Source organism: Labrus mixtus, chromosome 8 (assembly GCF_963584025.1).
Source record: "Labrus mixtus chromosome 8, fLabMix1.1, whole genome shotgun sequence".
In the NCBI taxonomy this organism is placed as follows: Eukaryota; Metazoa; Chordata; class Actinopteri; order Labriformes; family Labridae; genus Labrus; species Labrus mixtus.
In genome coordinates, this window is record NC_083619.1 from 4,294,745 (window position 1) to 4,310,575 (window position 15,831).

The 15,831-nt window shown below is 40.5% G+C and overlaps 1 protein-coding gene across 1 annotated transcript in view; it reads right to left on the reverse strand.

The window, feature by feature from the left end:
- The window catches only part of brinp2 (bone morphogenetic protein/retinoic acid inducible neural-specific 2), a 244,065-nt gene that overhangs the window by 43,146 nt on the left and 185,088 nt on the right, over window positions 1-15,831 (reverse strand). The window contains exon 6 of the mRNA XM_061043895.1: window positions 6,568-6,804. Coding sequence (XP_060899878.1) covers window positions 6,568-6,804 — 237 coding nt within the window. The remainder of the gene's footprint in view (window positions 1-6,567; window positions 6,805-15,831) is intronic.

Sequence of the window (15,831 nt, forward strand, 5' to 3'; positions counted from 1 at the left end):
TCCTTGTCTGTCCTGACGAGCCTCCCTTGATATTTTTAGTTTGTCCCTCGAACACAAACCTCTAAAAACTACTAAAGGCCTCGCTTTTTTAAGATAAACACAACAAAGTTAAGCTTCTGACAAAAAAAATACAACATCAGCAGAACAAGAAAGTCATGGAAAGTATAAGCCTTCTCCTCTCTTTTCAATAAACTGTCAGTGCGTCCTTTTTGTTGAAGAGCTAACATGCAGCACCAGAAGCCACTTTGTAAAGTCTTCTGTCAAAATGCTGTTAAGTGAATGCACAGAACGCTGTTTACCTCCCAATGTCACTCTTTAACAGAGGTGGTGACAAGTCTTTGGTTTCAAGTCCAGAGTCCAATAAAAAGTAAATACAGGAAGGTCCAAAGTCCAAAACTCTGAATTTAGAGTCCCAAACAAGTCATTCGCAGTGCTTCCTAAAGTATGGCCCCCGGCCCCCTGGTGGGCTGTGAGGGTACTGCAGGTGGGCCACAAGATTAGTTCATAAGGATCCTGATATATTGCTGTCTTAAAGACTTTGAGCGTGTGAACAGGCAATGTTTTTCCTCTAACTTTAATGTCTAGTCTTAAATTTGGATGAGTGAAATGATTACCTCTGATCATAGCATCACTTGTAACACCAAGTTTGTGGTGTACTTGTTAAAATGTCCATGTAACCTATTTTATGTGGGCAAAACAAAATGCATATATGTGAACATAAATCCTCTATAGGGAATCATGATGACAAATCATCAGTGGCAAGACATTTTAATAGCTGTAATCACACTCTCAGTGACTTACATTATATGGGTATTGAAGTTGTTAATATGAGGGAGAGGTGGAGACAGGGACAGAATCTTTTAACAGAGAGAAACCTTTTGGATTCACTCTTTAGGCACCCTCATTCCGAACGGTTTAAATGAGGAGATTTCATTCATCAGTTTTTTGTGAAGTGATCACAGCTGTTCTTGACTGACTTTAAGACTTGTGATTGAGCACGGCGAGTATTGAGTACTTCCTGTTTTGGGATGTTGTTTGTGATTGTGCTTTGCATGTCTTATGTACCTCGTTATTGAGGAAGCTCGTGGGTGTTGTTTTGTGTTGTGGGTGGGTCGTTGGATGGAGACTCCCTCTACTGTGATGGAGGAGAGCTCATCTTGGACAAAGTATAAATTGATCACACCTGTGGATGTTTGAAAAAAAAAGAAAATTGCCTGTTCACACGCTGAAGAAGAGCCTTGGCTCGAAACGTTCCTGTGGCAATTGAAATACAACACTTGGAGTGCTGTCCTTATCGTTTTTCTTGTTCAAATTCTTTTTGGGGGATTCAGCACCCAGTTGTTTTTGTTGAAAGTGAGTTGAGCGTGTTTTTTGTCTATAATTAAAGACTTTGTCCCCCTCTGTCAGTGTCGTTTCATCGTTGACTATGCTGTTTTTGAACGCTATAAAACAAACAGATGATGAAGTAAGACAACAGAGAGGCACAGAGAGCAGAGAGACAAAGAGAAGGACGAGCCGTTGTGTGCATTAAGAGACCAAAGTTGTCGGTGTGTTTTGAGGGGGGGGGGGGCTTAAGCTCTGTGAACTCATGAAAGTCAACGTGTGGAGAATAAATAATAGCTTGATTGATGATGAAATCAAATAACAATAAAAGCCTACATATAATACAACTATTCTAGTTTCTTCAACTGGTTGGGTTTTGATCCAAACTGTGATCCGTTGCCCTAAATGTAAAGAGGTGCACGTGATGGCTGTGCGGATTAATGTACAGAGTGCTTAAAATTGAGCATATTTTTATAAAACACTTTTATTTTATAAAACCCAGAATTGTTTAAAAATTATCCTCATTAGGGCAAAACTCCCCGTTTTTACAGTTGATTCTATTTTCATTGTCAAATTGATTGCGTCCTGGTTTTCTGGATTGAGGAAAAACATTGAGCCCAAAAACAACATGCACACTTTACCATCTATTTTCAAGTCATGTGGCTGAAGTCCAAGTGAAGTCACAAGTCATTGGTGTTAAAGTCCAAGTCGAGTTGTACGTCCTTTATGATCTTCCAAAGTCATCAAATCTGTGACTGAGGCCAAGTCATGTGCCTTGAGTCCACCACACCGCTCTCTCAGCAACTTACCAAAACAATGGCCACACACACACACACACACACACACACACACACACACACACACCTGAACTCTGCAGCGAAACAACACACATGCGCAGAGTCAGAAGAAAACCTGCCTCCAATTAAATCCTGCCTACACCCTCCAAGTCATTAAGAAGTGAACGGCTGATGAAGCTTAAAAAAAAAAAAGAGAGAAGATTCTGATCCAAGTTTGGGAGCCTGAGCTGTTCTGCATGGTTGCTGCCATTACCTCACACACCTGTGTCTCCCTCTCTGTGATGAATTGTGTCCATAAAGCTGTCTGGCCTGCTGGAAATCCATTTATCAAGAGTGAGGCTGCACACCTGATGGAGGCTCCATCACTGTGGCTCAGATCTAACTTTCACTCCGCTGACTCCAAACTTTTTCCCATTATGTCTAATAATGCTAAAGTTTCAAAAAGTCAGCTCGACATAAAACGAGCTCGACAGAGTTAGAGTGTAAGTCAGGAGATTTCTGTTGAGAAAATGTCATCTCAAACTTTAGTTTAACTATGAAGTGTCGTCTTGTTTGTTTATTTCTGTTGAGGAGAGAATGTCTCTGCACAGTTTCAACATTGTTTTATAACTTTTAATCTTCTGTAACAGTCCTTTACTTCCTTCCATTTGTTAGGTCTATGTTTGGACATCTAAGGTGTAAAGACTTGTTGTTCTTATGCCACTTTTAAAAGTGAGAGAGAGAATATTTTACCTCAAAATAAAGATTTATTAACGTCATATCTAGTTTAGGGCTGTCAGCATTAAGTAGTTATTGTGATTAACTAAGGAAATTAATGCATTATTTTTTAATGATTTATTTTGATTAATCTCATGTTATTTTGTCCCTTCAGGCTCTCCATAGTAGTCGTCCTCAGTGTCTCCCTGTAGTCTCAGTGATGTAAAAGAAGGACACTGCTGCATCTTTGAACGTCTCATTTTACTTTAACAAACTCTCAGACAGCTCAGCTGACGAGTCCAAAGTAATATCCACCTCATGACATCACACATTGACCTTTGTTTCCGTTCCTTTGAGCTGTTTGACGTCAGTTTGTGATCCCTCACCACTTCCTGGTGTTTCTGTGCTTAAGTTCATGTCGTAACCTTCAATAAACCAGAAGGTCCTTACTTTATTTCAAAATAAAAGCAGGGTTGAATTAAAACAGCAAGAAACATACTCTCAGCTTAAGATGGTACAAACATTCAAAATGAAAGCCTAACAACTGATATTTTTAAATGCAAAATAATGGAATTTCAGACATGCGATTAATCAAGATTACTTTAATCACGATAGGAACAATTTAAGCGATCGACAGACCTTATTTTATTGAATGCTACTACTTCTGATGTATTGGCCTGAATATAAACCTATAACCATATGAACCTTGTTAAAAGAAAAGCCGTCTTTTCATGAATGAGTTTTAGAAAATGCTTTTTGAAGACCAAATCTTGTTTGAAAAAAATGCAACTAAAAATGTAAATACAAATGCATCGAATAAAACAAGGTAGGTTGTTTTAACACTGTTTTCAATATGCTTAGATTAAACAGTCACATTTTAATGAAATGAACTCATCATATAATCACTCCCCTTTCTTGTGTTCAGAGGCAGGTGGTAGCATATAAAAACCTACAGGTGTTTTGTCAGCATTTACCAGACTGATGCAGGGGGAGTTTCAGTACATTTTCCCGACGTTAACAACACAGCGCTGAAAAGACAGAAGTGTCTCTGAAGTCAAAGCGTAGGTGCAGCTGTGTTTACTTTTCTATCGGTAATAAATGCAGCATGAATAAATAAGTAAACCTCACACTGTGATGTTGTGTGACCCTAAAATCTGCTCACACTCTTGTTCTAAAAAAATGAAATGTTGGTCAAAGAACCTCTGCTGCAGCCTCACTTCTTCATGGCTTATTGTAACTCCAAACTTTAGCCCAATCTGTCTTTATAGCTGTAGTTATGAGCTTACTGAATCAATGATTGTATTTCTGTTTGACTTTATTTGAGATCTTACTCTTGTTGTTGTAGTTTTATCCCTCGACAATGGCAAACATTATAAATGCAGCATACTGAAGTTATTCCATGATCGTGTATCAGGCGGGTGTTTGGAGTCTATTTTTCAGTAAATATCACCAGTGATTTAGAACACAGTCAGAAATGCACTTCACAGGTACACGCTGTATAACACAGAGTTGTGATTGAGCGGCGTCCAGCTTGGAGCTATAAATCATCACCATCCCACCTGCTGCATCTGTAGCTGGAACTGAAGGATCTTATACAACAACCGTCCCCGTCCAGCAGTCCACTGCTCTGCTCTCTTATCTCAGTAAGCACATCTCACAACTCTGTGCCAAAAAAGAAAAACACTCACATGCAATAAAAAGGGATTTCATCGAATGTGAAAGTAAAGCTTTAAAGAACAAATAAACAACTGTGTGTTTCCAATTCCAGTGAATTGGTGAATAAAAGAGTTTGCTGCAACGTTTCATCAACGTTAAAGGATTTGAGAAAAACATCTGCCGACATGTCAGAGATGGATTCTTATGATGAGAAAATCTAGAGACTTTGTGGTTAGGAACATTTTCTATCATTCAGCAGACTGGAATCAAAAGCTTTGATTGCCAAAATAAAGTGTCACCTTTTTCGAAAGGGTAATATAGTTTTTTTTTTTTGTTTTAGAGGCGTTGTAAATTGTGCCAAAATCTCCCAATTTGTTGGTTATAAACAAAAGATTTTGTTTTCTGCATAATGCCCACAATACCACGCTGAAAACTAGGCCTCATAAATGTGTTCATCACTATTCCCCCAGGACTAGAATTACCTGGGGACCTGTAATCATTTGATTTAGTACCGATCGTAATTTAGCAAACACTGATTTGCTCTGATTGTAGTAATCAAGGCGGAATCTGCAAATCAGTAATTTGGTGTGGCAATTCTTTTTAAGTCCTCCGCAGCTTTTTCAGTCTCTCTTCTCCGGTAAGAACAATGGAGGCTGTGTTGGACAACAAGGTTTTGTAAATAAAAGATTTGACAGCATTGTGGGAGCAAATTCAGCTGCCTCATCTTGCTTCAGTATGGAGAACCAGTTTCAGAAAGAACAAACTAAAATCCAGATGTCAAAGAGTGATTAGATGGATGATGCGCTTTGCTTCCAGGGGCAGATCCAGGGGGTCAGCCAGGGGGTGGGGGGGGATCTGATTGGCCACCCCAGTCGCTACCCCAAAATCCTTAACTATTATTGGCTTTTTGCTTTCTCAGAGGCAGGGTTTGTGTAAAAGATCAACTATTTGGCCAGTGTTGGAGGCTGCTGATTGATTTCTTTGCATTTTCTTTTTTTAAAGATTTATTTTTGGGCTTTTTGTGCCTTTATTTGAGAGATAGGACAGTGGATAGAGTTGGAAATCAGGGAGAGAGAGAGAGAGGGGAACAACATGCGGGAAAGGAACCACAGGTCGGATTTGAACCTGGACCGCCCACTTGGAAGACTACAGCTTCCATACATGGGGCGCATGGATTAACCACTGCGCCACCCCGATTTCTTTGCATTTCAATGTTGCTTTTATCCTTTTGTTTCAACGTCCACATCTTCTTTTTCTTGAGCCACTTTCAGCTGGGAACATGTCTATGTTACCACTCTCTAGTGTTACTTTTTAAAAGTCAATTTCACATATTTTAGATACTTAAATGTTATTAACTAACATAAATATTATTAGTACAGATAGAAATAACACTTCATGCCTCATCTGCATAAGTCAGCGCTCCAGTTGAGCAATCCCCGGTCAAGAAAGTCCAGCTCCGCCCCTGTTTGCAGCAAACAGTAAGGTTCATTTTCTCTATTTCAACAGACTCAAATTATAGGTCTTCATAACACCAAGGGCAAGGCAAAATGCGAGTTGCACCACATTGACTTCTTGGTATAGAATTTGAAAACAAAAAGAAGAGCGCAGTGCTTTTAATTATTGTTGCTAGTTAACCCTACATCACCAACCTAGACACTTCACAATCAAAATCTCCAAATATTAAAAATAGGTGAGGGAAAAAAAGCTGGGGTGTGATGTCCGTAGATTTGAGTCATTTGGAAACTTTGCTTATCCAGATTGCTCGGGTGCACCAAACATTGACATTTGGCGGTAATTCACAAATATCTGAAAGTATCCAGTAAATACTGATGTCATGAGCAAAGGGCTGAAGAAGGTACCATACCAAAAACTCGCCCACATCGATTTTGGTTCACCCATTATAGCCAAATAAAATCTTCTGTCAGCTGAAGGCCTCAAAGCAAAAGTGGATCCTCATTCAAAACAGCCAACCAACCTTAATACCATACCAAGAGGAGAAGCTTTTTGGCCATGCTTGCCACCGTTTCTAACTGTAAACTAAATCACCACGATCGCATTAGAAGCAAGTTTTCACAAAAGCCATTTAAGTCCATACCTGATTCCATGAACTCCTGGTTGAAGCCGCTCCAAGCGTCTTTGCTTTTCTCCAGGTTCTCCTCCATGACCTTGATGTCGGCGAAGGGACAGTTGCATTCTGGGAAGCGGGGAGAGCAGTGGCACCAGCAGTCGTTGTTGCGGCAGAGCAGCTCGCCCTCCGAGTTGCACGCCACATAGCTCAGGGCTGCCTCCACGAAGCGGCCACGCAGGAACTCTGGCAGGACATCTTGCAATCCTGGAAAAAAAATAATATAAACACATACAGTCAAATAGATTTAGTTTATCTTTTAGAGTACAGTGGGGTTTTTTTTTGTGTTATCTTTGTAAGGCTGGAAATAGAAATGTAAAGAATGTGGAGCTGGAGTTTAAGTCTTTGCACAGAGAGTGAAGGCTGGAAAATAAAAACGAAGGAACATGGTAGAAAGAACTCCTGAGCATAGAGTTTCTTACAGGGTTCAAATCATAACTCTAACACCTTGTTGTTTTGAAAAGAGAGTAACAACTTAATTAGTAGCATACTGGAGGCTTATTAGTCATTTTTAACCCCTGTTATAGTTCCACATGACCATAGTCTTTAGCTAATACGTCATAATTTTTTTATTTAACCTTTATTTAACCAGGAAAAAGTCTCATGGAGATTAAAAATCTATTTTACAAGAGCGTCCTGGCCAAGACAGGCAGCAGCACAATTACAGGCTTTCAGACATAAAACACTAAACAACAATGAACATAAATAAAAGAATCACAGTCAGAACCATTCATCAGAATCTGTCATAAGTCATCAGCAACAAAGCGATCAAAAAGGGCAATACGAGTTAGCTAAAACATCTACAGTCAGATATTTCTGCCTCCAGATCATTAAGAAGACCTTTAAAAACATTCAAGGAAACCAGCTCCCGAAGTATCGTGCAATCGATTCCAAGAAGAGGGAGCAGCATACTTGAACGCCCTTTTCCCAACTCAGTACGGGCTTTAGGGATGGTTAGAAGGTGTAAATCCTGCGAGTGAAGATGGTAACTTCCATTACTTTTTTGAAGTATGTAGCTCTGTAGGTAGGATGGAAGCAGACCGAGAATACCCTTATATTATTAACTAACACAAACCTCCTGTCCTCCCCCTGCAGGACTAACCATCAGTCCTGGGGGGGGGGGGGCTTTCTCCATTGCTGCTCCGCCCCTCTGGAACATATCAAGACTCCCCCTCACTCTCCACCATGAAAAGATCCCTAAAAACTCACCTCTTCAACATCGCCTACAACCACAAACAAACTCTGTTCTCTTCCTCCTTCTCTTACATCATTTCTTCATTGTCTTGTTGTTGTTCTTAGTTAAGCGTCTTTGAGTACTTAGCAAAAGGCTATAAAAGTCTGATGTATTATTATTATTTTCATCATAACTAAGACGTTCTTTATCACAAATTATAATCTTAATATGCTTTTGATTAGTTTATGTAGAATTAAAAGCATGTTAAGATCAAGCCTGTATCATTGTCAGTGATCGCTGTAGATGCATTCACACTGAGGTTAGAAACGGGCCTATAGGAGCATCTTTGACTAGACATCAGGACAAACTGTCCGCCTGTCTGCAGTCTGAATAAATAGCATGCTGTTGCAACCTGCCATGTACAGGTTTTTTTCCCATTTGCTACTCTGACTTTTTGCTCTTTAAACTCCAGATGCTTAAAGGCAGAATATGAGACATTTAACACATAAAAACAGCAGAAATCCAGTATATCCTGTGTAAATGTCTCTCTGAGTCATGACTGTGTATCAATGAGTGAGAAGCTCAAGTCACGCTGGCTGTTTTGTTGTCGATGTCGTGTTTACATCGTGTTTACATGGACGAGACGGCCTTGTGTTTAAAGCTGTTTTAGTCGAAGACTAGAGAAAAGAAGAACATATTTACTGCTTATTTGGATGTCATGTAAGTGTCTTTATATCACAGTCATTCTGTGTCAATTTATGTGCAATATGAAGCTACGAGCTAACTAAAGTGCACTAACATTAGCCTGCTAACTCAACAATGCAGACCACAGATGAATGCAGCTCTAGCAAAGGACAATTTTGTCCACCGCTTGCGCTTAATGGTGTTTAAATATGTTGCAAATTATGTGGTTAATTTGCTATCAAATAAAAAAAAATGCTCTGAACAGTTGGATAATTGAAACTTAATGTGTTATTCTGTAATTATAACATGTGACAACATGTTCACAGTGATGAAGAGCATTTGCATGACATCTCTGCATCAGGCATGTCTCTATTCAGCAGCACTTTGACACAGAGGGAATCTCAACAAATCACAGCAGCTGTGAAGTTGTGACAATTCAAACTAATGAAGGGTGAACTTCATTTGGATGCCGTGGTTACAAGTCTGGCTTCCTGTCATGGCACTCTTTAAAAAGAACATCGGAGGTAACACCTGTGTTCCCCCTCGTCATTCTGCCAACCAAAAAGCTGCTGAGAGAAAAAATTATTTGGAAAAGTTTTCACAATTACCGGTGACACTGAGCAGAAAGACGGTGCCCACGAGCCTCTTTGATTACACAGGATGTTGGCACGTAGTCAGACTCCCTCACACAGTCACATGTTGAAGCATGCAGTATATTTGAAGAACTGGTTGGTACATGCAAAAAATTATAAATGTAGGATTTAAGATCAAAACAGCTTGCATGAAAACGGTTTGAGCTGTGTGAAACAGTGCTGATTTTAACAGCAGGGAAGCATCACAGTTTCAACTTCAGTGCTTTTATTATTTAAATTATATTAAAAATTATCATGATATGCTAATAATGACAAAGTTTCATGACTGCACGGCTTATTAAAAGCTGATGTAAGGTGTTAAAAGTGCTTCGTCATTTGTTAAGATACCAGCAGGTGGCTTTCAGAACCTGCTGGGTGCTGTTCACGCTGCTTTTCTCTGAACCTGTCTACTGGTCCATGTCTGTCTGTCTGTCTGTCTGTCTGTCTGTCTGTGTGTCTGTCTGTCTGTGTGTGTCTGTCTGTCTGTCTGTGTGTGTCTGTCTGTGTGTGTGTGTGTGTGTGTGTGTGTGTGTGTGTGTCTGTCTGTCTGTGTGTCTGTGTGTCTGTCTGTCTGTCTGTCTGTCTGTCTGTCACTTGTTATGTAGAAAGCGTCCTCTCTCTCTGGATGAGTTCCAGCAGTCAAGTGAAACCCGCTGTGCCCTGATATGAATATGCATGTCTCTGTTCTTTGGTATTTACTCTTTCAATGGTTTGGAAAGACATGTAATTAGTCACAATTCTCCTCTCCAATGATTTGGCAGGTGCTTTGAGGTTTATGAGTGTGTGTGTGTGTGTGTGTGTGTGTGTGTGTGTGTGTGTGTGTGTGTGTGTGTGTGTACTAGCTGCAAATCTGGCAGTGGGGTTTCTTCAATTTGGGAGACAGCTAAATAACACTACTCCCCTTACCAGTCACTCTCCCAGTTTCTCTGTCTCTTTACACCACTCTTGTTTTTCTACCTCCTTTCGTTCTCTTCAGAACGTTCCGTCTCATCGTGAGAGTACACTCGATTATTTCCCAGAGGACTGCTCTTGGCTTTGTAAGGACTTTTTACAACAGTGGTGGAAGTTAAAGGAAGTAATCCTTGTTATTAAAACTCAGCTTATTCTGTTGTCACTGCTCTGAACATTTACAATTACCTCTTGATAACTGGATGATATAAATCAGTGTATTCAGTTATTTTTCTCCTCCTGAGCTGCCTCTACATTTTAACTGTCTCTATTGAAACAGTCCAAAACTCCCACATGTACCATTAAAAAAACATTTTCTTATATATTTATGTTCTCTCACTTGAGCTCCTAATTAATGCAAACGTGTTGGAAACAGGAAGTTTGAAGTGATCAAAGCTGTCATGTTTGACTTGTTGTTATCAAAGGAAGAAATAGCATCCAAAGCTCTGATAAAAAAACTGGAAATGGAACGAATAGAAACATGAGCAGGCTGCCTACAGTAAGGTCAGTCCAGTGGTCGCCTCACTTAATTGAGGCAAACACATGAAAGTCATGTTGTGGTCCAAGGTTTTGGCCGTCAGAGGGGAAGCACCAGCACACATTTCTGTCAGTACAAGTTAACTTCTAATACAGCCCAACCACTTTTACCCGCTGACAAAAATAAAATAATGCAAGACCAATGTTTTGACCACTAGTCAAAAAAGTCCCAAAGGATTTCTCCCACATGTTGTGGCTCTCATCAGGAGGTGACACATGAGTGGACCTTGTAGTAGAAACAAACCTGTTTTATAATCAGTATTTTTGTTGAATATCAATATTTGCTCCCAGAACCATGTCCACATAACACATAATACCACATAACACCTTTGTCATTAGAGAGACCCCCTCTACACATATGCATAAGAAATGTGGTATGCATATTTATGGCTTTATAAAATTGCTCAGTAATTGGCATATTAAAGGAGAGTATGTGCAACATCCAGTAGATGTCGCCCTTGAGCACCAGCACTACACTTCTGTTTGGCCACACCTCCTCCATACTGAAGCCTCCGCTCTCCTCCAGCGGCACACCTCCAACCCCCTCTCCATACAGTTTGCACTTAAGGAATTATGAATTAGAACGCACCATGATTAAGCACCATTAAGCGAAAATGGTGGACAAAGTTGTCATTTGCTTGAGATACAATCACCTGTGTTCTGCATTGTTGTGTTAGCATGCTACTGTTAGCGCTCTTTAGTTAGCTCATAGCTTCACATTGGACATAAATTTAAACAGAATGAGTGTGATCTAAAAACACTTATGTGACCTCCAAATAAGTATTGAGTATGTTCTTCTTCTTATCTCTAGTCCTTGACTTAAGCAGCTTTAAACACAAGGGGAGGAGCCAGCCGTCCCGTCCATGTAAACATGATGTAAACACGGCTCTGACAACAGTACAGCTGGTGGGATTCACGCTTCTCACTCATTGTAGACAGTCATGACATTTACAGAGAATATAATGGACTTCTGCTGTATTTATGTGTTAAATGTTGCACATTCTTCCTTTAATTGTACTGTTCTATTAGAGAGGTAAGATGTAGAAAATATGCTGGTGTCCAATACAAGTCATGTATTGTCATTCTGGATGTAGTCGGAGTGTTAAATCATGACAGATTATTGCACAAGGCTGTCTGACATTCGCAGGTCCCTTCCTCTCTTCTCACCTTTCTTCTTTCCACCTTTGACACACTTTGTTTTTGCAGCAGCACATTAGTATTCAGCAACATGCTCGCCCTGTACATCATGCAATTCACATCGGCTGCCTCAAAATGAATAAAACCACTCTTCAAAATGTCACACAATGCGTCTGCGGAGAATATGAACCCTTATTCGGTATTTCATCTTATTTGTAGCTACACAAGCCCCAAAGATGCCATTAAGCCTGCATGAATATCGCCGAGGTGGGGATGATATGGCAGGCTTACTGAGGTTAAAAGAGGCCTCCAGCATCAGTTTTCTCTGAATCGTCAGATAAACATAAACTGTGAAAGAGGAGATTAGCGGCAAAGAAGTCACATCCTTGAACATTTGAATGGAAGCTTAAATGAAAGCCCCTTTACAACCATCAGGAGAAGAATTGAGCAAATCACCGGGTGAAAGTTATCTGCCGTGTCTATGACTTCCTAAGGACGTTAAGAAGAGCCTTGTTTACGTTCGCTGTGACATACTTTTTTTTTATTGGATTATATGACGTAGCAGAAGTGTGCCACATGACAAGCGAGACATCGTGGATTGAAAGCTTTATTTCAGTCGTGTTTCCATCCAGTCCCAAAGGGTGGATTTCAGGAAAGAAAAGTGTGTGTTATTGTGTTCTTTTGGTTTGGGCTTTTCAGGGTCACTACCCATAAGGCTTTGCTTCCATCCAGCCAGCCACAGATTTAGATCACCCCAGTATCCGCTCTCTATCTCTCAATCTCCAGCAGAGACCACACTTTCCATTTTGGGCAATTTAAAGCTCTTAAGCCCCCTCCCCCCCCCACTATGATCTCCACCCCTCTGCTGCCAGTGTGTGTCCACCAGAGTGTGAGTTTCTCTCAGTTTTTTTCCTTGGTGAGTGCTTGTCCACTACACTGGAACGCACTCTTGGCTGTAGAGGGAGTGGTGTTGGTTACCTTGGACTGTGCTCTCAAGAGCTTCAGGCTTTGGCGATGACCCAGCTCAGACATAAGCCGTTTTCACATATGCACTCCTGAAAATATCTAGATCATTTCAGGAGGACTGCTCCGGATATTCTCCCGATCCTGCTGTTCACATACGGGAGACTATCCCTGTCAGAGGGGGCGGGGGGTCTCCTGAGGTAGGACATGACGTAATGAGAATATTTGCCTTTATATCAAAGCTATGTGTAGTCCAACGGAATGAAACCATCAACAAAAGAGTGGAGAACAACATACTGATGAACAGAAAACAGAAAATAATAATGCAGCAAGTTGATTATGTGCACAAAGATTGTAGTAGTCGCGTGTATACATTCTATCAACCATGCAGCAGTCCCAGTATGTAAACGTCACTCCCCCCTCCTATTGGCTCGAGCTGAATTCTCCGGAAAATATCCTGCTGAATTCTCAAATCAGCTCACTCGGACTTCATGCAGAAATAAATACGAGGGGTCTGGAGGAGAAACTCCGGGTGAAGTCCAAGCGAAAAATCCATCTGTTTGTGCTCACACATTCAGCTCCTTCTGGAAATATAATTTTTTTAAATATAGTTTTTCAGGAGATTTCTGTGAGTGTGAAAAGCTCTAATTCAGTACTGTACAAAAGATGGCCCAGATGAAACTGTGTGACAAACTCTCTTTCTTATTATGACTTGTGCATATATTCGTCTACTGGGTTCTCGGGTTGTTTTGTGCTTCCTTCTGACAGTTTTTTTTTTGCTCTCTCACAAAGATTCAGCCACATGGTAGGTGTGTGAAGAATGCAGGGTGGTAAGGTTGGAAATAGATAAGGCCCGTCTGGATGTGACTCAATGAAATCCTAAAGGCATTTAAGTTAAAAGGGCGGGAAAATGCCTTTACAGTATTGTTGCAAGCTCCTTTTCAAACCTGGCACTCTCCCTCCACCTCTACATATCTCGCCACCTCTTTAAACCACCTTTACGTTTGAGACGCTGTACTGTCTGACAGGGAGGGCACCGATAAGGAATTTGGCACACGATCTCAGCACCGTGATATACGGGGACAGGTGGTGTGCTGAGATTTTGTTTCAGCCATTGCCCAGAGTATAGGGCCTGAGCAGAGGGAGGCACCTGACAGACCTCTTACTCTACCGGAGCTTACAAGTGTCGAACAGTTCCTGTCCCCTAGGCCCTGCTCCAGCTATTGATGGGATTCCAACAGAGTTCAAAAGGTGTGTTTGGGGTGCTGTGGCTGGGGATCTGTGAGAGTTTTCTGAAAAAAAAGGCCAGTGAGCAGCTGTCAGCAGGCAATGCTTTCAGTTCTGAACAGAAGGCTTTATTGCAGACTCATTCTTCTGCTTGGATTATAAAATCCTTGAAGCAAAAGGTCTAAGAAACACTACGACTGAGTGATACAAAGAATATCTCAAATTTCAGGGGCATCTATTAAAGGCTCTTACTCGAGGGAAGGTTTTTCTGGCTTTTGAAGAAGAACATATCCATGGCCGCCTGTGCCAAAACACTCTTTAGCTGAGTTTCTGAGGTTTTAGAGACGTTAGCTTCCTGAGTAAGGCCTTTGTATTCAGGTCCTAGTGGCACCGTCATGGTCAAGTGAGAGCTGCAAAGTTTCACTATACTATACAGACGCTTAGTATTCAAACACTGCAAACTTTAAAAGTCAACATACTGAGGACTTAATGATTATAGTAAGTACATCATAAATTATGTACGAGGACTATGTGAAGCCTTGAGCAAGTCCGTATGAAGGGGCCTCCTCAATGAGAATATGTAAGAGGGTGCTTATAGCGCGGTGGACAAATTCAAAGATTCTTAACTACATAGCGGGTGTGATTGAGCCTTCTTGGAGAATGTGGAAATATAATTAAGAGGCAATTGGGGACAAGGTCACAGCTAGGTTATCAAGTAATAGTGGTGGGAATAATGAATTATGTCCTTTGAATGTGACTTCCTGGCTGCAGTACAATAACTGTCTTCCTGCCTGGCATTAGTTCTCTGTGGCTGAAACCCTGACAAACTCCTAAAGGTCTCACACGTGGGCAGAACAGAACTAAGTGGACTTACAAAGCAGGTTTTGTCCTTTTCGGTCGTAAAAAGTTTGATATAAAATGTGCTTTTCAAACACAAACTGACAGGCTTTTATCAAAACTGAGATTTCATTTCATAAATAAATCTGATTTTCTTTATTTCTGAAGCAGTTTTCTTATCTGTTGGTGGATTTGAGTGGATTTTTATGTATTTAAGTGTATAACTCACTCAGCTAAGAGATTTATTTCCTTACTTGTCTATTAGGGTCGGGGTATTGGAAAGGACCTCACGATACGATAAGTATCACGATATATGAGTCATGATACGATACGTATCATGATACATGGGTCCCAATTCGATATGTTTCACAGACTTTGCAATACTCTTCGTCATTCACTGTTTAACTTAAAACAGGAGCAGAGAAAACAGTTTGCTGTGTTGAGGCTGGAGTTTTCAGTTTATTAGAGCAAAGGCTCTTCACAAAACCATAAATTTTACCTTCACTGTGAAACTAGCAAACCTGTTCTGACACCATGGCAACAGAAATATAAGCCCAGTGCAACCAATATTGTGAACGTTCGAACCTGGCCACAATGCTGGAACAGAGAAACACATACATACCATCTTAATTGAAGGTATTGCTGACTCTCTCTGGTTTCCGTCTGTAAACAACACTAACTTAACTTAACTGAAACACCAAAAGAACTTTACAAACGTCAGTATTTGCCAACCTAACAGTCTGTCTGTGTTGTGACTGTGGAGCTGTAATCTTTGTGTAACCATCTTCGTTCCACTTCAAAAAGCTGATAAATACATACATGTAATTATACAGTGTTTGGAAATGTTGTGCTCACCAAAGCAAATTACAGCACAGCCCCCAGTTACTCCCAGGGATCAAAGTATTTCTGAACCTGATAGGATGGTGAAAAATCTTAAACTAATTTCATTTGTGCACCTTCATCCTGTCGCCCTTCTTATAACATAATGTGACTTTAAAGAAAATAAGTAGATCTTTGGGCTATGATTGGCTGAATTGCTGGAATATATGTCCGACTTGACCAACAAATAGAAGCAGAGGAAGCAAATATGACAGT